Source organism: Pleurodeles waltl, chromosome 7 (assembly GCF_031143425.1).
Source record: "Pleurodeles waltl isolate 20211129_DDA chromosome 7, aPleWal1.hap1.20221129, whole genome shotgun sequence".
NCBI lineage: Eukaryota > Metazoa > Chordata > Amphibia > Caudata > Salamandridae > Pleurodeles > Pleurodeles waltl.
The window spans coordinates 481128641-481154393 of NC_090446.1; the positions used below are offsets into that span (position 1 = coordinate 481128641).

The 25753-nt window shown below is 44.5% G+C and overlaps 1 protein-coding gene across 1 annotated transcript in view; it reads left to right on the plus strand.

The window, feature by feature from the left end:
* Positions 1-25753, plus strand: part of SEZ6L2 (seizure related 6 homolog like 2) — a 217059-nt gene that overhangs the window by 152503 nt on the left and 38803 nt on the right. Inside the window, exon 11 of the mRNA XM_069244112.1 lies at positions 25164-25360. Coding sequence (XP_069100213.1) covers positions 25164-25360 — 197 coding nt within the window. The remainder of the gene's footprint in view (positions 1-25163; positions 25361-25753) is intronic.

A 25753-nucleotide genomic window follows, 5' to 3' on the forward strand; every position in this document is an offset into this window, starting at 1 on the left:
GGAGCACAGTGAGGATATTGGTGGGTGCATTAAGTTGGTAGAAAAGCAGATCCAGTCTTATGTAATTCCAGAATATGACCATGGCTTAACAATTACTCAAGCTCATCCTGTTTCAGCTCACATCGGTGGTCAGGCCAAGTACCCCTGTACCATCTTAGTGAACTTTACCGATTTCAGGGAAAAGGAAAGGATCTTGACCAAGGCAATTAAGAAGAAAGCCTTTAGGTCGGCAGAGAAATTCAAATATTTTCAGACATGACTGTAGAGTCGGCTGGGAGGTGCAAGGAATTAAAACATTTGATTATAAGTTTCAGTCCGCAGAGGGGCAAGCCTTGATAATTCAGTTTTCTGTACTTAAATTGCTGCTTAAGGTGTATTTTCAAGTTTTTGATAATTTGCTTGAAGCCACGAACGTCAATGCTTTAATCTGGCCCTTTGTGCATTCCCTTTGCTTGTGTTTTGTATTTTGTGTTGTTTTTTTTGTGGTTATTTGTGAGACTTGGGAGGGGTGGGATCGGAGGATTGTGGCCAGAGGTTTTGGCACTAGGTCATTGTGCCAAAATTTCCAGGGTGGAGAACTGGTTTGCATGCAGGGAGTGGGTGGATAGGCGGGCCACCCCCATGGCATGGGGTTGGAGGGGTTTGAGGTGTTGGTGGAGGGTGGGGTTAAAGAGGGGGTTTAGTATGCTGTATAAAAAGATCCATTATGGCGAATAGAAGGGAAATACATCTGGGTAGGATTGCTGGCAGTGGGGTTTGGCCATGCATGTCTGCACTTTAGTCGAGGTATTAGATTAGTCTGCAAGGTAATAGGCAGTTTTGAATGCACTCTAGAAAGTGGATGGACTTTAAGATTTGGCCAGCTGTTAGCACTTTTTATGTCTGCACTTTTATGCACTAGGCATTTTAGGCACTTTAGACACTTTGGGGGTGATTCTGACCCCGGCAGTCAAGGACCGCCGGGGCCAGGGTCGGCGGGAGCACCGCCAACAGGCTGGCGGTGCCCCGCAGGGCATTCTGACCGCGGCGGTTTGGCCGCGGTCAGAAGAGGAAAACCAGCGGTCTCCCGCCGGTTTTCCGCTGCCCTCATGAATCCTCCATGCGCTGCCATGGGGATTCAGACACCCCATACCGCCATCCTGTTCCTGGCGGTTCGCCCGCCAGGAACAGGATGGCGGTATGGGGTGTCGTGGGGCCCCCGTAAGAGGGCCCCACAAAGAATTTCAGTGTCTGCTTTGCAGACACTGAAATTTGCGACGGGTGCAACTGCACCCGTCGCACCTTCCCACTCCGCCGGCTCCATTCGGAGCCGGCTTCCTCGTGGGATGGGGGTTTCCCGCTGGGCTGGCGGGCGGCCTTCTGGCGGTCGCCCGCTAGCCCAGCGGGAAACACAGAATAACCGCAGCGGTCTTCTGACCGCAGTGCGGTATTCTGGAGGGGGGAACTCTGGCGGGCGGCCTCTGCCGCCCGCCAGAGTTAGAATGACCCCCTTTATGTTTTTTTTCTTAATTTTGCTGTATCATGTTCACCACCTGGGAATAGAAGACATGTGTGATGTCTAAGAGCTCTGTGAAGGTGGTTTCTTTTAATATTAATAGGCTCAAAAATAAGAAGAAATTGTGTGCTATAGAAGCCTGGGTTATAGCGGGAAGCATTTCAATGGTTTTGTGCAGAAAACCCATAATCCGGGCGGAAAGCTCTTAGAGTTTCCATTGTTTAAAAGTTGGCCCAGTTAATTATGTTTTGTGTCTTTACAGGCTGCACACCACTGCTGTTTTCTTGGCCAAGAGATTGGGGGCTCAAGTGCTTAATTTTGCTAGTGATAAATATTGTCGTTGGTGTTGGGTTACTTGGTTGGTGTTTTCCAGACGTTCACTTTTTTGAGCCTGTACGCCCTAGTGGAGGATAATACTGGGCCTTTTTGAGGCGTTATTCCAATAGCTATTTCAAGTCCCCAGGGAGATTTCTATGGGTTAGATACCTCTGTAAAATGTAGGAAACAGTTAAAGCCTAAAGTGGCAAAAGTGTTGCAGAAATATAAAAAAACCTTTGCTCTTAAAAAAAACACTGGAGGGAGGCCTTTCCAAAAAATAAGATATACATCTCTTTCAGGAAGATTGCATAGCTCTTTGTGTATTAATTTTTTTTTGTCTCTAAAGCTCTGATTTTTAAGTACCAATGGGCGTTCCCTAATGGTTTTTCAGACCATGCAACACTGGTGCGATTTCTGTGGAGAAAGGCTCTCCATAAGTTAGGAGATGGGTTTTTAATAACCTGTATTTACAGGAGGTGGGATGGGTCCTGATATGCAAAGAGTTCTTGGTTTGAAATCATGGGTCCACCCCGACAAGTGTTGTGTGGGTCGCACTAAAAGTGTTTGTAAAGGGGCATGCAATAGCCAAGGATGTGGTTAATGTTAAAAGTGCCAAATGTTAGAAGTGCCAGAGAACAAAAGCAGTCTTTACAAAGAACTGTTATGGATATGCAAGATACATTTCTAAGGCGCCCATCTGTTTTAAATCGGAAAGAGCTGGAAAAGGCTAAACAGGCTTTGAGTGATTTGTATTATAATAAATGCTCTGTCTCTCATCGGGTTTAGTGGCATTAGGTCTATGAGGAGAGTAATTTCACAGGACAATTTTTACCCTGGAAGGCAAGTGAACAAGCTGCTAGTAACGTGATTCATGCCTTGAGGTGCCCAGTCTCTGGGGTCAGATGTAGGGGAAAGGAGAAATTGGGTGAAATTCTGGTTGAACATTATAGGCAGATTTACAGTTAAAATCAAGTGATCGATAAAGAGGCTCTGATGCTCTGGCTAATTGTTTGGTGCGGCTGAATATTCCCACTTTTTTTGAAGAGATGTAGAGAATATAACTCACCCTTTTTCTAAATAAGAGTTGGTTGAGGTGGTGAAAAACCTCCCAAACTGCAAGGTGGTCCTGATGGCTTTTCGGACACATTTTATAAATCATTTTTGGATGTATTAGTTAATTATCTTTTAATGGTTGCAAATGCAATTTGCAGGACGTCCCCATACTGGCCTCATTAAGTATGGGGAATGTGGTCTGTGTTTTTTTTTTAAGGAAAGAACGGTGAAAACACGAATTCTTATTGTCCGATCACATTGTTGAATTCAGACTGTAAGATCATCAGGAAATTATTAGCAAATAGATTCAATTTGATAATGGCAAAATTTATCCAACAGGGTCAGAACGGTTTTATTACTGGACAACAACTTAGTTCAAACACACATTAGCTGAGGCGTTAGATTATCTATCAGTTAATAACATCCTTGCCATAATTCTCATAGTGAACGCTGAGAAGGAATTCAACCTCATGGTCTGGGAAATGCTCTTTTGTACTCTAGCTAAGTTTGGGGTCCCTTCCCAGATCACAAGGTTGCTACACACGATGTATGTGAATGTGGAAGCTAGGATTATAGTTAACACCACTGAGGTTGGCAGACAGTAAGTCCGACGTGGCACTCAACAGGGATGTCCCCTATCACCGGTGTTATGTGCATTTTTAATCGAACCACTGGCGATTGCGATCAGGAAGAAGAAAAATATCTATCCTTCCATTGCACGAAAGGGGAAGATTAAGTTATATGCAAATACGTGCTTGAAAGAAAGAGCCTTTGAGATTTTCTCGCTATATCAGGAGCTCAGGGCTATAAAACCAATAGAAAGAAAACTGAAGTGATTCTTTTTAGTTTCAGTTCGGAAAGACTAATTCCAGAGGTAGCCCACTGTGAAAATGATCACCCAAAAAGATACTTGGCCATCTGATGTTCTTCAAAGATCGAGTACTTATGTGATATAAATGTTGTCCCTTTTATTATAAAAGTAAAAACTTTGTTTTCACAGTGGAACTCTTTTTCCTCTAACTACTCTATGGAGTATTGCTCTGGCTAAAATGACAGTTCTCCCGCTGTTTAATTTCTTTTTTTCAGCCATTTCCTGTGTTTAACAACATTATTTTCTTTAAAAAGTGGAGTCTTTGTTTACATCATTTATCTGGCAAACCAAAACTGCTAGATTAGCACTGGGCACTTATTTTGCACAGTTTATGTCCAGATTTAATGCAAAATTTAGATCAGGAGGAATTTTTAAGAATATTTCTTTCAGCTCATTTTCAGTGAATATGACATTTAAGATGTGGTCACCCAAAAAAGTTTATTATAAAAGCTATAGGTGTTTTTTTAGGAAGTGCAGCAATATTGATATGCGATATGCAACTCCCCACATTAATGTGGCGACACCCTTGATAGCCCCTGTATCTTCAGGAAGTTCTAAGTTAGATCCCGATTTACTGCGAAATTGGGTGAGCTGGTTTCCGCAAGGTAGCTGGTTTTTGGATTGAAGATAGGTAGAAGAACCTGTCAGAAATTCGAGTAGCAGTTCAAGATAATTTTTTGCTTCTTGGCTCCTATAGGATTCTGACTAGTATATTTAGCAAGCTAGAGGTTGGGAAGGTTTTGGGCAGTCAAAAAAATGGTACTGGCGTTAGTGGAGGTCCCTAAGGGTAAGCGGCCTGGTGAATGGAAAAGATTACTTGCTTCCACGAAGAATCTCAATCCCTGTCAAAAGGCTATCAATAAATAGGAGAAATATGAAAGGATAGAACTAACTAGAAAGATGCGAGATGAGATCAATATATGAAATATTAAGGTTTTGCAAGGAGCCAATTTGCGGAGAAATTTATTTTATACAAAACAGCTACTTTATAAAACTCCGCAATTTTTAGTCGAGGGTTACCCCATACAGTCAGGCCGCTGTCTTAGATTAATTCAGGGGCAGTCCCAAATTGGCCACATGTAATTGGGCAGTGCATAGTCATTCAAGAATTATGGAAAGAAATATGTGGGTTCTTGGAAAGGGCCTGGCAGATCAAGTTTGTTTCCAGTGTATGGTGGAGAGTTCTGGGTTATGATCCTGCTGCTCGTATAACACCAAGATTTAAACAAGCATTTGCAATGCAATAGGTCTTGCATTTATTTGAGTTGAAGCTATTTGCATTGTAAATTTATAACTGTGCTTCTTTTGTCATGTTAATTGGTCAACCCTGCTGCATATTTCATCCTTTTTTGCCACATAATTCCAATGGCCCTGCAAATAACTAAAGGGCTAGTAGGCTTACTGGAATTTTCTTTCAAACAAGGCCCTTAAAATACAAACTGCTCCCATATGCAAACAAAAGTTCCAGCCATAAGAGACCTTACAAATACACTGAATGAAGGGATAGGTTATTATTTTGGGGTCACCACTAACCTAGTCCTAGGACCACCACAGGCTGAGTTATGAGCAACAATGCTTTGTAAAAGGAATACCTTGCAAAGTATTATGGGGCGAGTTCCTGAGTGCTGCAAATATTGTAATATGGTGACTGTAATGCTCAGAACAGCACATAGAGGACACCACAATAAAATAGCATTTCTAAGAAACATGGGCATTTAACCATATAGTTAGCCCCTAGAGGGCATAACCATATGAAAACAGAATGGCAGGAAATAATGCAATGTAACCATATATTTAGCTCTAATGGTGCATTACACATTTTCAGGACTGGCAGACCGACTGCAATAATAATACAAAGAAGGCCCTTAAATCACAAACTACTCTCAGCTGTAAAACATGAAATCCAACCATGAATGAATTTGAAAAGACACTGAATGGTGGGAAGGGTTATTATTTTGGGGTCCCCACTAACCTAGTGTGGGGACCCAGAGATGACCTAGACAGACAGAATGCATTGTACTTAACATTTTGGTGGTGGTCCCATTTGTCATAGGACCACCACAGGTTGAGTTATGAGCTAAAATGTTTTCTAAAAGAAATGGCTTCAAAGCATTATGGGATGAGTTTCCCGAGTGCAGTGAATATTGTAATATCAGCTCTCTCGCTGTGCCAGGAGAGCCGCATTGAGGATTTCTGTATTTTTTACATAAAGCATTATTAATAACAAGCGTTTTTGTGAAAGCTATGGAGCTTGAAGGGGAGAGCCAAAAGAAATGACCCTGTTTAGGTAACAGTGTGAACAATGTGACCAGCGCATCAGTACCACCGATGGAGTTCGTACTGCAGTTCTGTGCTGTGAGCGTCATGGTCGCCATGGAGCACGAAGGGGAGAGAAAAAAGAAAAAAATAACTTGCCCACTCTGAAGTATATCGGCAACCATGCAATAATCCATGTTACAGGTTCAGTCTGCAAGGTGGTAACAATACTGCCCCAAGGCAGGACAAACTTAAAGCATGTACCAATGACATCAAAGGATTTTTGAAATGCAAGCCCATAAACGAATGAAAGTGATGGGCGTGAGATGGCCTTGGTTAAAAGCCCACAGATACTTACAACAGGTCGAAAAATGCTTGCGCTTGACCTAAAAATTGTACGTTGCAATATCAGTGGCCAGATCCTACTACTCCAAAGGTGGTGAATGCCTTTGATCAATAGAGGAGTAGGCGGCAAAAGTGAAGCAATTAAGATATAAGGAGTGGCTATATGCTCTTCACTGCAGGGGGGACTAGGAAAGTTGATAAATTGTGGGGGCAGTTGATGGCTGAAACTCGAGGTAGAATAAAGAGGTTGAGTCTGCTTTTCGAGATCTTGTTTTAATTCATCCGTGGTATTAATGAAACTTTGGGTTTTGAGGTTGACTTTTTGATGGATTGTTATTGTGTTCAAATGTAATCCGTTTTTGTATTTACGTGCTGGTGTATTCTTACAATGATTTGATGTTTTGGCTGCTGTGATGGAGCTCAAGAAAAACATATATATAAAAAAAAGAAATGTGACCACACTACACATGACTTCAATCTCCTCTTGGCCCTCTCACAAAAACTGTCTTCTTTCATAATCCTCATCTATTTTTTCTTTTTTTTATCTCGGTGAGAACTTTGAATGTTGAGGCTGGAAGAGAAAACTGCACTGATTAATTTGTGTCCCAAGTAGCAGACGGGGCAGGGCTGTGAATCAATGTGCACATTGCAGGGGAGGTTGCAGGGCCAGTGATTGTGTGCAAGGAGTCATGAGGGTGTCTGAGCCAATCATGTTTTTTTCAGACAACAGCACCAAGAATAAAAAAACAAGCATTTTCAATGCAACAGGTCTCCCATTTGTTCGAGTTAGAGCTATTAGCGTTATAAAGCAAAACAAAACCGCAGCGCGATCGCGCTATGTGAAATGCAGCACGATCATGCTGCATGGAAAATAAACAGATAAAGTAGTCCAGTCTCCAGGCTGAAAACATTGAGCCTCATATGTTTTTGATACATTACCGTTGCTGTGTAGGTGGGCTAAACACCGGAAAAGGCATGCATGCCTTTCACAAATGAAAGCAAGCGGATTTTAAAAGGCAAGCCCATGAACCAATGTAAGTGACTGACGTGGCATGGGCGTCGTTTCAAGCCCAAAGAGAGATAACAGAATGGACGGAGCACTTTGTGCTCGCCCATAAAAATTTAGTTTTGTGTGTACCTCTATAAGCCTGGGCTAACAAGCTTAGGGAGGTTTCCTTAAAAAAACAGGACTTTTTGAAAGGTACTTTTGGCAGTTATGAACAAAGGCTCTCATGGTCAAAACAAACATGAGCAAGCAGTCACCGAGCGGATGTATACAAGCAGTCATAGAGGAGATGCACCCAAGCAGACATGCGCAGGCATCCATAGAGCAGACACACGCATAAAGTCAGACCAGAAGCAGACCTGCAGTCTGATTTTACACACTCAAGCAGTCCCAGAGAATACCCACAGGCTCAGTGCGGACACACAGAAGCAGATACACACAAGGAGTTAGAGAAAAAACGAACATGTAAGCAGTTGCAGACCGGCCGAAAGCTATCAAAGAGCAGAAACACACAAGTAGCCAGCCTTGTAGTCACTCTGCCGACAGAGACAGTCACATAGCAGAATAACACAGAGAGCATATAATTGAACAAAGTACATGCAGGCTGTGAGAGCAGACGAACTCGAAGCATGCACACTTGCAGAGCAGAAGCACACATTCATGAATAGAGCAGACATTGTCTCTGTGTGCTGCGTGACTACATGACTGTCAGTGAGCAGCCACAGCGAGAACAAGTTAGGAACCAGAACCAACAGTTAGATGGTCAGAGAGCACCTGAAGGAAAGTCACTGTGGACCCCCACCTTCATGACATATTGACAATGTGCCTGTCGAGGAGGAGGCATATTGGCAGGATTTTGAGCCATCGGGCATCTGGCGAGCTTTTAAACAGCTGTGGCATATATGCTTACCCCAAATTGCACTGTCGGAAGCGGCAAAGTGAACAAACCAACTACCCCAAGGAGTTTGGTCGTAGCATTTTGAAAAAAAATGAATGAAGCAAAACAGTAAATTTTGTGATAAATACTCCTAAAAAGCTGAAAAGGCAAACGTATAAAGGTATTTCTCAGCAGGATCTCTTGAATTATTCTACTACTTCAGAGTTTGTGACAATAAAAGCAAAGAGTTTGGCTGACTTTACCTGTTACAAAATAATGCTAACCAGTGTAAGCACAATGATAGAGGTAGGTAATGCTTCAATTACAGCCTTGTTTCCACCACCTCAACCCTGGGCACTTGCAGAGAACTGAAAAAAGGTGCCTCTACCAAGTTCAATGACAGGGAACAATTAAAAAAGATGGGGATTTCCAGAAACTGCAGTCTGAAAGTATTTCAAAAACTCATACAGTGTGGCCAGGATCATTAAACACTTCCTCCGCCCACTGGCTGCAGCCGTGCAAGCTCCTCATTTCAGAAAAGATGGCAGCAACAATAAATATCACGCTCAGCCTCATTGATACTTCAGTGCATATTGCAGTCTTTTTTCAGCAGTTGACCGCTAATGCAAAGTTAACCAATGTGCTCTGTGTGCCATACTTAAAGAAAAATGCATCTTTAGCGAAAAATCCAGTGATCTGGTATGTTTACTGGCTGCACCGACGCGTTGAGTCGATGGATATTTTTTGCAGTCAGCATATTACCCAATAAGCATGCAACTGAGCATGTCCCTGGTTTATTTCATTCTTATTTTTATTTCTGGGAGCACAGAACCAGTAGGAGAAACATTGCCTCCTTGCTTGCTTTCTCCCTATATGCGCTTCTCTTTTAAAGCAGTCTGGTGTGGCTGCTGTACCACACCATGCCGGTCAGTGGTGATGGAGTTTCACAGTCCAACTCTCTTATACCATGACTGCAGTTTTTCAATGCACGTTACACCCTCGCATAAGCTGCTTGACCTGCATTGCATGGTCCTGTGAACGATGGAGGTAGGCTCTGGTGTGCTCGTCCTAGAGGAAGAAAGTTGAAATTGGGCGAGCTAGGGTATTACCTGGGACAAATTACCATAGGCAAAACTCCCACCTCGACCCGATCGGAGTGAAAGTACCTTGGGAGAGGGACCACTCTGTAGTGTTGCGTGCCAGTGATGCAACTGGTCACAGGACACTACCGCAGTTGACTCCATCCCACATCACCGCTTTTGGGTCCCTCCATCCATAAACCCTGACTAAGTCCAAGAACGACGGTCATCCACGAACAGTTATGCAAGCCGGAAAAGACGGGCGGTATCGTCAGACCTCACGGTTGGTGACAGAGTACTGTTGAGGGAGCTGTCGTCAGGAAGTAAGTTCTGCATGCCATTTGGTACCGCTCCTTGGACCATCATCCGTCGACACGGATCGTCAGTGGTGGCGCAACAAGGAGCTGATGTTGTCACCCGCAACATATTCCTATTCAAGAGGTTCCATCCTTCAGCTGATGTCGCCAAGGAGGCACCTAACCCCATTATGGACGGTGATTCGATATTGCTGCCTGATGAGGATACTGTTGGTGCCCATGCCCCCAATGACTCCCGACACCATGCGGGCTACGATCCATGATGTTATCCCTTGTCAAGACTCAAGTTGAGACCCTGATCCAGGCCGGTCAGAGGCTACACAATACAACCTGCACAGCAACCCAACTCCGTCTATAAGACTACGCGACCATCTAGTTGATGGATGACTTAATGCTGTGTGGTGCATTTTCATTTGTTTTATTTTTAGGAGGAATGTAATGTCGCGTGCCAGTGACGCAATTGGTCACCGGACACTACCACTGGGAACCACCCGTGCCAAAATGTTGTTGTACCCCCGTAGTTTTCGTTGCTAATGGTTAGCCCTGAGGTCGTAGGTGAGCGGCTATAAAAATAAAGGGCGTGGCCGGAGGAAGGCAGTGAGGCAATGCACGAGGTCGGTGCAAGTTCGAGCAGCCTCCGCTAGCCCCCCAGTTAAACGTACTGGTGTTGTGTGTTTTTCTTTTCTTCACACTTAAGAATCGAATGTCAGAGAGCGCTGACATTACATTTGGCGACGAGGGAGTGAAACAACACCCCGTGCTGCTCTACCCTGTGGCGGCCGCTCCAGGTGCGGTGCTCATGCCACGTGGGTTGCAGTGAGACGGCAGTGTCTCCTTCTGTCGGCCTCCCACCGTTGGATGCACGCTGCCCCTTGTGACCGCGGGGGTCTGCTGTTACCCTGCATTTTGGCCGTGAGTGGTGCCGGCGCACCTACTACGAGGAGCGTGCTGCTCTCTTGTGCAGCCCGTGTCGGTAACCCCCCCGCCCACCCCGCTTGTCTCGAGCCCTCGGCTCGCTGCTGCTGCCTCCTACGCATTGAGGCTACTGTGCAAGGCAGTTTATTCTTATCTGCCACGAGGAATCCACCTCTCCCTCCTCATTCCAGAGGAGTATCGAGACTACTGTGCACAGCAGTTTATTCTTCCCTGCCATGGAGAATCCACCTGCCCCTCCTCATTCCAGAGGAGTATTGACGTGCTCCAAGGCCTCCCACACGACTCTTCAACAGAGTGCTCTGGCTCCTCGCGCAGCTGTGCTAGTGACAACCTGGTGAGTGCACCTGTCTACAGATTTTGCCCTGCCAACACCCAAGTTCACTGCAGGCGCGTTACCCCACCACTGCTATGTCATCAATACCACCTGTAGAGCCCTTTCTCGTTGATGGGGCACCATCTGTACAAGCCCCTAAGTGGAGAGACTGGGTGGAGAGGGTCCTACTATTTTTTGAAGCCACCAAGGTGGAACACGCTCAGAAGCGCACCATGCTCCTACATTTAGGGGGAAAGGACATCTACAAGATATCCAAAAATCTCGTTGAGGATGCTCCCAGAACACACACCACTCTCATTGCTGCCCTAAATAGACATTTTGAGCCCATGGCCAATACAGACTACGAGCGTTTTGCCTTCAGACAAGCACGTCAGCAGGCAGATGAGTCATTAGACTCCTTCCACATGAGACTGAGAGATCTGGCCAGTACGTGCAGGTTCACCGACGAGGCAGAAGAGATAAGAGGGCAAATAATTCAAGGATGTTCGTCAATCAAACTCAGAGAACGGATCCTGGAGGAGTCCGGAATGTCCCTACCCGACATCCTACAGATGGGGCGCACGAAGAAACTATCCAAAGCCCGAGCCTCTCATATGGAAGGAGCATTACAGAGACCCATAAAAAAGGAGGCCGCCAACATAGTAGCTCCAACCACGAGCAGAACGAAATACCGCCCAAACTAACAGCCAACAAGACAGTGTGGGTATTGCGGTGGATCCACACACAAGCCGTCTGAATGCCCGGCAAGAGGCAAGAAATGTGCTGGCTGCAGAAAACTACACTACTTTGTAAAAGTGTGTAGGTCAAGCAAAAACCGAACTGGAAATACCTCCATCAACGCCACAACAGACAAAATCTGAGCATGGTAGTGACATGGATGACGATGAGGCCGAGGTACACGTAATTCATTCATTGTTCATGGTTGGGAACACCTCCCTTGTGTCAACAAAATTACCAAAATGCCAGGTTCATGTAGGCACGCATGAGATCCTGGCAGTGGTCGACACAGGAGCATCAATCAACATTCTGGCTGCTGATGAACATCACAAAATGATGCCTATTCCTGTACTAACTAAAGCCAAAGTAAAGGTCTATGCCTACGGCCAGAACACGCTACTCGCCCTGAAGGGTATGTTTCAGACTACCATCTCACACGGGTCTCGCACCATCCTGGCTAAAATCTATGTGACACAAGAAGGAGGTGGAATGCTGCTAGGCTGCAAGGCAGCAGAGGACCTAGGAGTAGTCACCTTTGCACTCAGCATACATGAGGAGTCAGTAACAGAGCTTTTGGCCCAATACCAAGGAGTTTTTGAAGGAATTGGATGTTTAAAGAGTAAAGAGGTAAAGCTACACATCAACAAGACAGTGCAACCGGTTGTCCTTCGCCACAGGCGCATTGCGTTTCACCTCCGACCCCAGGTAGAGAAGGAGTTAGATTACCTTGAGAAGGCGGGTATCATAGAAAGAGTGTCAGGACCAACGCCGTGGGTTTCACCCATCGTTGTGGTACGCAAACCCAAGCAACCTGGAGAGGGCCACATCTGTGTGGACATGCGCCTCCCGAATGCAGCCATCAAACGGGAGAGACATCTGACACCCACGATCGATGATATTATAGGTGAACTCAGCAGATCCTGTTGGTTTTCAAAGCTGGACCTAAGGTTAGGGTACCACCAGCTGGTGCTGTCAAAGGAGTCCCGCTACATCACGATGTTTTCTACTCACATAGGGCTGAGAAGATATAAGCGTTTGAATTTCAGGATTTCCAGCGCCGCTGAGGTCTTCCAAAACGTGATACAGGAACTACTAGCATATCTACCAGTGACGATCAATGTCAGTGATGATATCCTGATTCACGCACCCACCATCGCAGAACACCACTCCCGCCTCAGAAGCGTGCTTCAGAGGATCCAGGAGTCTGGACTAACACTACACCGCAGAAAATGCGGGTTCTTAAAAGACAGAATACAGTTCTTTGGGTATGTATTCTCAGCCAACGGCGCTGCAACTGACCCAGTGAAAGTAAGTGACTTCAAAGATGCGCCTCCTCCCACGTGTGTGACCGAGGTTCGAAGCTTCTTCGGCATGGTCAATTACTGTGGTTGATTCATAAAGGACTTGTCCACTCTCACACAGCCCCTCCGAAACGTGACCAAAGCATCCGAATTTTGGATGTGGGGTTCGGTTGAACAAACCGCACTTGAGGCCACCAAGGATGCTCTGTCCAGTGAAACCACACTGAGGTACTTCAACCCAAATAAAGAGACCAAAGTTGCTGTCCATGCAGGGCTAAAAGGACTGGGAGCTGTATTATTCCAAGAACAGGATGAGGGGAATTGGTCCTCAGTAGCTTATGCCAGCAGATCTCTAACTGAGACCGAACAAAGATACTCTCAAATAGAGAAGGAAGCAATTGCTGTACATTGGGGCTGTAAACATTTTCACATCTACGTATACGGATGCCCCTTCGTAGTGACGACGGATCACAAACCCCTAATACCTTTGTTCAACGGCACTGCATCAAAGCCTCCTCCCAGGATAGAGAAATGGATGCTCCAGTTGCAGGACTATAGGTGTCAGCTAGAATACCGTCCTGGGTCTGAGAACCCTGCAGACTATCTGTCAAGACACCCATGAGCAGTGTCAGATGAAGAAGTGCATGACGCCCAAGAGACAGAAGAGTACGTTAAGTATGTCAATCATCAATAGTTTATTCGGTCCAAATTTGGACCATTTGAAAAGTAAAAAGTAATATATATAAAAAGGACATTGACAATTAATACAGGAAAAAAGTTCATAAAATTACATAAAAGGATTCAAAAATAGTTAAGACAAGACTCACAAAATAGTCTCTGGATCCTACCCTATGCAAGACGCTAAATGCTAAAATGATACTGATCAGTTGTTAAAAGCATAAAAAGCATTTTAAAACGGGTTTATACAATAAAAATAAGACCTAAAAACTACATACAATAGCTCCTGTTAGCAAAAGTTAAAAAATCAACCAGTGGAAAATGAAGCCCTAAGTTAATCAGTTCTATTGAATGAGTTGATCAAGTAGATTGCATCTTACCATTTGTAAACAGGGTGCTAGTTCGCTAACTTCTAGACTGTACTTCAACCGGTGGATTAAGATCTGTAGTGATCCTACTGCGGATTTTCCATGCTGCTGCCAAATATTTAGAAACAGAACTCACTATCAGCATGGAAGTATCATATTTACATATTCTATATGCACTGTTACGATTTTGTATTGACAGTGTTTTACACAGAGGGGTAATCCACTTCCCTCGGGGGCATTTGTACAAAGGACAGAAAAATAGGACATGCTCAGAAGTTTCCTTGCATAGATGGCAGTTTGTGCATTTGTCAGATAAGGAACTATTGGTCGACCAGCAGGCTGTGAAGCTGTTGACTGCCAATGTTCCATATCTGAACTGAAGTAATAGAGAACGAGCACGGGCTGGTATAGGGAGATCCAGGAAGCTTTCAGGCAGAGGTTCGTGCTTAACCAGCAGGAACCCTGCTGTCAGCCGACCTAACCCATTTGAGCCGAGAGATTCCTCATGGATCTTTTCCCAATAACGGTCTTTGATCAAGCGTTTAGCGTTACCAGGAATCATCTCGGGATTCTCCCAATAATGGGATAGATTCAGTTTAACCCAAGCTGCCTTCATCTCCCTTAGCCATCGTACTTTTTCCCATCCATAGCAAGGTGGCAATAATTCTTTAACTGCTAACCTAAAAGGTTCGAGTTCATCCGTTTTCCATAGTCTGACCCAGTACAGAAGTGGTCTTAAGTATGCTGTGTTTTTAATACTATTTAGACCCAGGTCCAGTCTTAGGGGGAGCATCGGCGTACCCTTCCCTAGTCTAGATATGTGTCTAAGGAAATTATTTTCTTTAACTTGAAGAGTATCCATTTGTCTGTGAGATCCCCAAAAATCCGCTCCATATAGGGCCGCGGCGCGGATTTGGACTTTGTATATTTCAGAGATGAGGGTCAGAGGGGGACTTGTTGCAGTGCTAGCTTTGCGTCCTATCACTCCACATCTTTGGCTGATTGTTAGTGCCCCTTTCCTTATAGCTGCATCCCAGCTGCCCTTATCGGATAGTCTGATGCCCAAATAATCGTATTCAATTACCCTCTCCAGAGGAATTGAATTTATCTTTATACTTGCTCTGAGCTTCTTGTTCGGGGGACTATATATCATGAGTTTAGTTTTCTTGAGATTTATGTCTAACCCGTAATCTCTGCAGAATACACCGAACTGATTAACCAAATTCTGGATTCCCATGGATGATTTGGACAGGAGGATAGTGTCATCTGCATAAAGTAAGCATGGGACTTTGGTCCCGGCCAGCTTTGGGGAATCATTAGTGCAATTTGCTAAATACTTAATACAATTATTAATATATAGAAGGAAAAGAGTTGGGGCCAAAACGCACCCCTGTCTGACTCCCCTCTCAATAGCGACTGGTTCTGTTAGGTCACCATTCTTGCCGCTCCTAATTTGAGCATAAGTATTTTCATGTAGTCAGATGATGAGTTTCAAAAGGCCATGTGGGACACCCATATTGGCTAGTGTCAGCCATAGCTGGTTTCTTGGGACCAAGTCAAACGCAGCTCTAAGATCAATAAAAACTACAAAAAGATTGCCACCTCCTACTTCCACAGTCTTCCATTTTATTGTTAGGAATCTTAGCACCTGATCTATGGTACTAACTGCTGGCCTAAACCCTGCTTGCAAATCAGAAATAGCATTGGTTTCCAGAATCCATTCTTCTAGACGGGACAAAATTTGCTTTGCAAAAAGTTTTTGGAAGTTGTCGATTAAGGAGATTGGGCAGTAGTTAACAGGGTTAGAGGGGTTACCTTTCTTAAAGATGGGAACTATCTCTGCACCCATCCAGGAGCTCGGGACAGGTGCTCCTGCATTTACCGCATTGGAAATAAGGTTCAGATATGGGGCCCATATATCTGGGTTTGTCTTGTATAAGTCACCAGGTATTTTATCAAGGCCGGGGGCCTTCCCCCATTTCAATGAAGCAATCGCAGCTTTAGTTTCTGCCAACGTAAATTCTATTTTGGGGGTCTCAGTAATCATGATATGGGTCAATTCCCTAGGAGTAATACCAGTGATCCCAGAATATAATCGGGAAAAATGATCTGTCCACTCTGCAGGGAGTATTGAGGTACCAGGCGAACGATTAGGTTCTTTGTTGGCATCAGCCACCAGTTTCCAAAATTGCGAGGTGTCATTTGTTTTAGCAGACTCCAGGAGGGAAACCCATCTAGATTCATCCCATGTCCTGCGGGCTCTGCCTTGTTCCTGTTTATAATCTTTCCTGGCTTCCCTTATATGATCTGACTGGCCTCCTCTTAAAGCTCTCAGCAGTTTGTGCTGTGCTTCCCTGCATGCGGCGTTAAACCACCTTGCATTGCACTTCTCTTTAACTTCTTTTACAGACTCTTTGGTAAAAAGGTTTTTTAGAGAATTAAAGAAACGTGTGTGGGCTGCTATAAGCCCACCACTATCTTCTAGAGGCTGAGATATGCAATCCATGTGATCAGCCAGCTGCCTGTACGCAGATGCCAAGGTGGCTGTATCGGTGTTCAGGGATTCCCATCTAACATTTCGTCTATTATTGGTCAGTGCGAGCTGTTGTTCGTGGGTCTTGGGACAGGAAACTTCAAGTAGGGGTAATAGGTTCCTAAGAGATAAAATCAATGGTTCATGGTCACTTTCCTCATGTTCTACAATATTCATGTCAGCCATATAGCCCCACAGGCGGACATCAAGCAAAATATAGTCTATCTGGCTCTTCTGTGCCCTGCGTCTAAATGTGTGGTGAAGATTAGGGTCCGAGCGGGAGCGACCATTGCAAGCCTGCAGTCCATGTGCCAATGTAATGTCCACAACCTGGTGTGTTAATCTATTTATTTTTGGTCTTTTGCTTGATACCAATTGAGGTATACCCCAGTAAGCATCTTCATCTTTGTATAATTCCTGGGCCAGCAAGTAGGGTTCAAAAATGGTATTGAAATCTCCAGCAATAAGAATAAAGTGGGAAGGTGATTTACAAGAAAGAAAGCTGTCCAAAATAGTCAGTGTGTCGGACTCGTATTTGCTACCCAGGCTCCTATTATAAATATTGATTATTAAGAGTGGTTTCTCGCTAAGGGATGGTATTGATAAGCCCATTAAATCAGGGCAGCTCAAGTCAATTGTTTCAATCCGACATTTAAAGGAGCAGCTGAGCCATATAAGCAGGCCACCTGAGGGTCTCCCTGAATTCACCTTAGTTGCTGGGACCCAATAACTTTTATAACCAATTCAGTATTTGGGCTCCAATGCCCATGTTTCTTGGAAAAGACATATTTTGTGTTCGTCTATGAATTTGTCCCATTCAGGGTTGTTCATTTTATTCTCCAACCCTGCAATATTCCAACTAAGGATCGTATCTAGGCCATCTATTTTGTCATGGCGAGCTTCGGCCACAGGGTTCTCTCTTGCCAATGGGGTACCTTGGAGAAGTTTTATACCCTTTTCAATCGTAACTATGCCAGTCAGGTTTGGGTTTCCCACTACTGTATTGCCCAATGTATTTCTTGCCCCGTCTAGATCGGGGGGTGGCGTGAGCAGTTCGAGTGTCTGAAATGTTGGTGGATATCCAAGTTTGCTGAGATCTGATAAATCTGTGGCTAAATTGGTCTCAATCACCTTGCACTTCTTATTTGCACCCCCAATACAGTTTTCAAAACACTTAGAAAGATCTGGCTGAGCAGGTACGAAAATTGGCGTAGGGTCTCTGCCGTCTACAGTAGGGGTTTCTTGGACCTCAGGGTTGCCTTGCCCTATTTCGTGAGTTTCATTATTTCCGACTATAGGGTGCTTTTTAACCCAAGTGTTTGAACCTTGAGGCTGAAGTGAGCTGTACTCAGTGCTGTTTTTTAGTCAATCATTTTCAGAGAGCGAGAGCGAAAAAGGGCTGCATCTCGGCTGAGAGTCGGATTGCATCTGTGCCCTAGTGGGACCTCTGAGTGACATTATTGCCCCCTTAGTAGTTGGTACAGCTATATGAGGGTAAAAAGCCTGGAGCCTACAAAGTGAGGTTGCTCCCCCTAGAGGGTTGGAGTGACACACATTCAAGGAAAGCTGTTGGACAAGGAAGGGCGCATTGAAGTAAATAACAATACAGTCCCCTGTACCGGGGTTTTTGAGTGGACCCACTCAACCCACCCGCCTCACCATTAATATTGAGGGTATCATATGGAAAGGAAATCTAGCATGTTTGTGTAGCCAGTGAATGGCCTTATTTTTCAGTTCTGTAAATGATTCGGGGATATTAGGCTTAAGTCTAGGGACATTCGTGATGACAAGCACATAAGGACAAGCTTCCGGTGGTAGGTGTAAGGTTCTCATATTGGATCCTAGATCCCTATGCATCCGGTCTGCTGGAGGGTTGGTATAGTACTTGCACAGTTTTGTGTCCGTGTTTATGGAAGAAGCAATTTCATCACTCTGCCTTGGGAAGAGAGGGTCACTCTTAGACTGGCCAACTCCCCTAAAACTTGACACTCAATCAGTAGAAGTCTTCACTGGTTGATGCGAAGAATCAGAGCAAAGTGATTGAGGGTTGTGAACCGTGCTTGGTGGTAGAAGAGGGCTGCTGGCACTGTTGGCCGGAGGGCATGGGGGAAGATGTTGTTGCGAATATTGTAAATCCGATGAGATAGCGATGGTTGGCTGATTGAGTTTGATGAGAACGTCAAGTTTCTCCTCAATATCTGATAGGCGAGTTGTTATAGGGTTTAATTTTTTGGAGAGCTCGTCTTTTATAAAATCTATTATGAAAGCTATGTCTAGGCTGCCGTTATTTGAAGCTTGGGCAGGTGTGCAGTCCTTGGTCCGAGTAGGCACGGCATGATTGGGGGAGTTCAAAACACGGGCCCGTTTATTCTTTAGGTTCACCTCCCCACATTTCCTTTTGCCCTTTGAACTGTGCTTTGGGGAGGGTGCAGGCCTATCTGGCATAGGCTGTGAAGTTTCTGAAGAATGTATGGCTTTGTCCAGGGGCTCTGCGAGGGACATTCGGGTAATTTGGGTAATTGGTGGTGGGGTTGCCAGTGTAGGCTGGAAAACTGGTGGGTAAAAATGTTGTGGTGGGGTTTTCGATGAAGCATTCGTTGGTGGGGGAGCAGTCAATCGGCGCTCCACCAATTTAATTTCTTTTTCCAATGCCCCTACCGCTTTTTGGAGGAAGCCATCTAGAGTCTTGTTGTTACCGGCTTTTTCCAAAGGCATCCCCCCCTTCCGTCTGCCCATCTTGTTTTGGTAAGACTCTTAGGTCCAGCCCCAGAGTTTGACAGTCTGTTTCCGTGGGTGTTGTTCTTCTCCTTTTCCCACCCTAATTTTGCTCTATTAGGGCTTTTATAAAAAAAAAGCCGAGACGCCAGAAGGGCCTGAAGTACTGCTCACCTGTATTAGGAAGGTGACGGGTAGGTAAGGTATGTTCATCCGCTGGTCACCCACCTCAGGAGTCGGGATAAAAATGGTGTGGCCCAGCCCGGCCTCCTCCGGTCACTGACGGGCGCAGGACGGTATGTGTCAGACCGATCTAGACCGTTACCTCTCTCTGTGAGTGAGGTCGTCCAAGCTACAGAAGGTGATGTGTGTCTACAAAAGGTGTTAACTGCCATACGGACCAATCAGTCGTACGTTGTGAAGAAACAACTGCCCACCTTAACCTCTGATTCCCAACGTATTCTGGGAAGTTTGTACAATGTTCGAGATGAACTTACCATGGACACGGATGGATGTGTGCTCAGAGGGTGCAGATTGGTCATACCGTCATCTCTTACAGCCCGACTGGTGCAGCTTGCTCACAATGGTCACCAAGGTATGGTCAAGACCCAAAGCCGTCTGAGATCAAAAGTGTGGTTTTCCCTTATTGATGAACAAGAGGAGAATGTGGTGAGGTCTTTATGTGTGGTGCCAGGCCTCTGGTGAGCCCACCCGGACAGTCCCAGTTGAAAAAGAGCCTGGCCCAGAGGAATCCTGGGTGTCAGCGAGTCTTGATTTTGGGAGTCTCCTGGATGGACGCCACACCCTGGTTCTGATTGCTGACTTCTCCAAATACTCAGAGGTGGAGATCATACCGGCTCTCACAGCTGATGTAGTAATATCCTGTTTGGCGAAGGTCATGGCCACACGGTCTCATCTGTGAAATCAAAACTGATAATGGTCCACCTTTCCAGAATCAAGAGGTGGCTGGATATTTCGAGAGCACAGGTGTTCGACACCGTCGAATCACGCCACGATCGCCCAAGGCTAATGGGGAGGTCGAGCGTTTTATGAGAACCCTAAACAAAGTGATATGCATTGCCCACGCTAGTGGTCAAACCAGTGACTATGCCATATACTCGTTTTTGAGGAACTATCGCCAGACCCTTCATTCTACGACTAATCGAGCCCCTGGAAATGTAGTTTTTGGGCGAGCCGCAGTTGACTCCATCCCACATCACCGCTTTTGGGTCCCTCCATCCATAAACCCTGACCAAGTCCAAGAACGACGGTCAGCCACAAACAGTTATGCAAGCCGGAAAAGACGGGCGGTATCGTCAGACCTCACGGTTGGTGACAGAGTACTGTTGAGGGAGCTGTCGTCAGGAAGTAAGTTCTGCATGCCATTTGGTACCGCTCCTTGGACCATCATCCGTCGACACGGATCGTCAGTGGTGGCGCAACAAGGAGCTGATGTTGTCACCCACAACATATTCCTATTCAAGAGGTTCCATTCTTCAGCTGATGTCACCAAGGACGCACCTAACCCCATTATGGGCGGTGATTCGATATTGCTGCCTGATGAGGATACTGTTGGTGCCCATGCCCCGAATGACTCCCGACACCATGCGGGCTACGATCCATGATGTTATCCCTTGTCAAGACTCAAGTCGAGACCCTGATCCAGGCCGGTCAGAGGCTACACGATACAACCTGCACAGCAACCCAACTCCGTCTATAAGACTACGCGACCATCTAGTTGATGGATGACTTAATGCTGTGTGGTGCATTTTCATTTGTTTTATTTTTAGGAGGAATGTAATGTCGCGTGCCAGTGATGCAATTGGTCACCGGACACTACCACTGGGAACCACCCATGCCAAAATGTTGTTGTACCCCCATAGTTTTTGTTGCTAATGGTTAGCCCTGAGGTCGTAGGTGAGCAGCTATAAAAATAAAGGGCGTGGCCGGAGGAAGGCAGTGAGGCAATGCATGAGGTCGGTGCAAGTTTGAGCAGCCTCCGCTAGCCACCCAGTTAAACGTACTGGTGTTATGTGTTTTTCTTTTCTTCACACTTAAGAATCGAATGTTGGACAGTGCTGACATTACACACTCCTGAGGCAAGTTGTGTGAAAAAGGCCACTATATTTGAAGCATGTACAGTTCACAACTGGTACAACCTTTGGCTTAATTGGGGCTTTAAATGGCCCTAACTTTAGCCTTGAACTCTAATCCGGTCACCCAACCCCTAAACAGTCCCAAACCTAATGGCTTACAGTCCCTCCCCTAGTATGCAATTCACTTTTTAACACACTTCCTTTAAAACTCCCCTCTTTGTAACATTTGTCATCAACTTTCTCACTTTTCTTCTCCGCCTGCCCTCAACAGGCCTAGGCTGCTTTGTATTCCATCTTCTATGGTGTCTTCCAGTCTCGTCCCACTCTCCTGTCCGCCTATCCTAACATTTTCCGTCTCCCCCACCTTATCCTGAGCGCTCTCTTTCCGCCTGCCATCAGAGACTGAACTGCGACATTCAACTTTTCTACACAACTTCTTAACCACCATGGCTTCCAAAGAACGGCCCACTTGCCTGCATCACGGTGGGCGGTGGGCTTGCATTGTGCTGAGCGGTTAATTAAACCTTTATTTAGCTCCCCCATTACCCTGAAAAGAAGGGGACGCACCAGCAGCGTTGCTGCTGACGTTAACCGCACCCTGCCCTTCCTTACTGGTACCTCCCAAAGTCCCAGGGCTAAAAGTGTTACTTTCCTTCCTCGTCGGTCCTCCTTTTCCCAACACCCAGTGCCAGTATGCTTAAAGCATAAACCCGAGTTTGAAGGTAAATATGCAAAAGAGAAAAAATTCTAAATGCACATTTTAATACATATTTACCTCAACCCTTACGCTGAAAAAAAAAACATTTTGTAGGCCGCTTGCACCATGCACTCTCTCCGGGTGTGGACATGGTTTAAATAGAAGGCACATGTGTGAAGCTATAAAGCTCTTTTTCCATGTGTTATGCATTTGTTATCCACGTTTTCCAGCAATATAAATGAGACTGATAGAACACAAACATCACATTTAGTTCACCCCCTGCAGCCTCAGAAAATTGTTCATTTATTTTTAGTTGAAAGTAGGACATTTCGCTATATAATGAACACTACATAGTATACATTTACAAAACATTACTTACCACAGACCTGGTAGTCTGTTTCTCAGCCATGTTGAATGTGGCCAGAAAGCTGTTATACTCATTTATATCCAGTCTAAACCTATCTCTAAACAATTCAGAAAATTATAAATGAGAAGCTGCACAACTATTTTGTTATATTTAACTTATTTTTGTAATGTGCCTATTTATGGTCTCATCATTTGCGACTCTGAAGTGATGTAAGCGACAGGCATTTTGTTGCATGTACAATTACCTAAACAAACAGACTGAGGGCCACACTCTGCTGCCCGCCAAACTCTTTAGGACGGAAAATCACCACTCTGGTTTTCCGCCCTCTGGCCCTATTAGGAGTTTTCCACTGGGCCAGCGGGTGGAAACAGCATTTCCACCTGCTGGCCCAGCAGAAAACTCACCACAACATTGACACTGGCTCGTTATCAAACCGGCGGCAATGTTACGGTGCATCAGGTGTGACAAGTGGGACAGCATCCGTCCCGCTTTTGAAAAACGAGATGGGGCTGTCCTTGGGGGCCCCTGCACTGCTTATGCTAAGTGCACCCCGTGGGACTGCCAAGCAAAAGTCGGTGGAGAGAGGACTCGTAATGCCCAGGGCAGCGCTGCTTGCAGTGCCGCCCTGGTGGATTAAGACCGCCGGCACTGCTAGACTGTGGACTGGCAGCAACCTGGCCGTGCCGATGGTCGGACCAAGGCATCTCCGCCACAGTCGTAATGTGGAGGCCGACCGCTGCTTTGGTGGCAGTCCAACCTCCACTGTGGCCCTGGTGGTCTCATGACGGCCAGGGTCATAATGAGGGCCTGAGTCATACATAACCTGTTTAAAGGAAAATGTGGAGACAGTTAAATAATGCGCAAAGCCCTTTAAAAAAATCATCCACTTTAGGCCTTTAATGGCAAGTTCCGTGCAGATCCACCAAGTGAGGACCAAGAAAAAGGAGAGGGAATCCCAAAAGTGCAATTTTCCATTTTAATTCACTTAGCATTCTTTGTTCTTTGATACAGGCAAAAATGTCTGAACAGAATTACGCCCAACTTGACACAAAGGGAGAAGTTTACCTAAGGATTGTGTTTATGGTAGATGAGTGTAAAGCTGTTCAGTAGTTTTCAACAAATTAGGCTTTCAAGGCGTGCTCAGGTTGCATATGAAGAGGTTTAGTTTTTAGAGATACTTTCACAGTTGGAAAGCTGTATTTTGAATTTGCCCATGCTTTAGTGCTGTATGATAAATTTACAGGAAATTTGGCAAGTGCTAAGCACAGTTACTTTCCTTTTTGTACTTTTAAACTTGTGTATATTCTTCAATGGGGCACTTTTAAAAGGCTGGGGTCAATAATGTGTCCATCAGCAAAAACCGATGGCATCATTAAACAAACCCAAATTAAATTTGGCAAGTATTTAGTATGCTTAATGTTCTGAGGCTATGGCAAGTTTATAGAGAAGGTGGCAAAAATTAAAGTGGGGGGCAAAAACGATTTCATGCACAAATAACTTTGGTGCTCTGTATTGAATCTGAATGAAATTTGGCAGGTTATGTACAGTACAGGAACTGCAGGTTTGGTACAGATCTTAAAAGGGGACAAGGTTCAAGAGGGATGGGTCAAAAATCATGGATTTGCTAACAACTTTGGTGCACTTTTACAGATATGCACAACACTTGGCAGACACTTACTCAAGTTTAAAGTGATGTTACAACTGGCATTGTTATAACACTCTAACATACGATTTAACGAACCTCAGAAATTCACCTAAAAGCCATTAAGACCGAAAACCATAAATAACACAACAGTCAAGCAAACCATAACAATTTATTATTAACAGCATTTTTTATGACTAGCAAACCAAACATTTGAAAAAAACAACATTTTGTTAATGGAAAACTAAAATAGTGTTATACTGTGCCCATGAGGATTTAAATACTGTTTAGGGACGTTTATGTGGCTCAACCAGAAACTGTGTTCTAAATCACCCATATCCCCTGGAAAATAAGACCATTCTAATCACTTTAAAGTATCATTTTGACTATGTGTTTTTTCACTGGAATTCGTTTGTGGCACTATCTACTATAACAGCTGCAATTCTCCACAATAGTATTTCAGTGTGCCTATAATGTGATGAAGGTTGTGTCTTTTCTATTTTGAATATGAAACAAAAAATATTCCAAATGTTTGCTCACACTCCTAATACCCAGTTCTATAATCGTATTCTTAATTTGGAGGGAAACATCACAGGCTATGGGTGAGCTGTCGATATTTTTAGTTTGCTAAGATATAATGGTGATCTAAATTAAGTGGTACAGAGCATTTTGGTTATCACAGGCATGCACTGAAGGTATTCCATTACCAACTATAATACATTTGTCTGCTATTCATTACTTTGTGTTTTTTTTGCTTCTTTATCTTGTTTCTATCCTGCACTGTCTGAATTCTTCAGCCAAGCTAGATAAACCCCTTCCACTGTTTTGTGTTCCCTACATCTCCCACATCATCAGTATTCCCAGATTATTTTCACTAGACAGGTTTCCTCCATTAGGCTAGTTCTAATTTACCATACACATTAAAATATTGAGTACATATCCTTATCTATAGGTAAAATTATATTTTCAAAGTATTGTTACAGAACACCATCTGAAAAACAAATGCTTGACATTACAAGTTTTTTTTCTTAACCCTTATGTACATTTAATTGCACATCCAAGGTTACCTAGCTGTTTTCAAGGGCTACACTTGGTTGACACCTAGTTGACCTCTTTAAAACATTACCCTCTATTTCTTTACTAATACCCTCCTTTTCTGCAGCCTGAATATCCGGAAGAGTGACATCCTTACTGTCTTTGATGGCGAGGATCTGACAGCCCGCATCCTGGGCCAGTACATGGGGGTGCACCAGCGCTTCATGATTTTCTCTTCCGACAACGACGTCACCATACAGTTCCAGTCTGACACCAACGACCCCTTATTTGGGCTGAGCCAGGGTTTCATCATACACTTTAAAGGTAGGAGGGACTTCGGAGTATATGGTACAAGAATACTATAACCAAAAAAATGTCTTTCAGAAATATTGCCTCTGAAATATTGTTTATACAAATATTGCCCCATTGGAGCTAATAATAGAAAATCCTCACCTATTGGGATGTTATTTTTGTAAACAACACTTTGGTAACAAAAATATTGTTTAACAGGAATATTGTGTCCTAAGTCTGAGATATCCATTTAGAGATGGGATGTCATGAGTGAATTTCTTTAATCGTTCATTTTGTTCCCCTTATCTTAATGTCTATGATTCCATCCAACAATCTCTTTAAGATTGTGTTCTATCTTTTCACATTTTTAATAGTTTTTAACCTTTTCCTCTATCTGCTTCTGTCCCTCTTTTTGAGACAATCTCA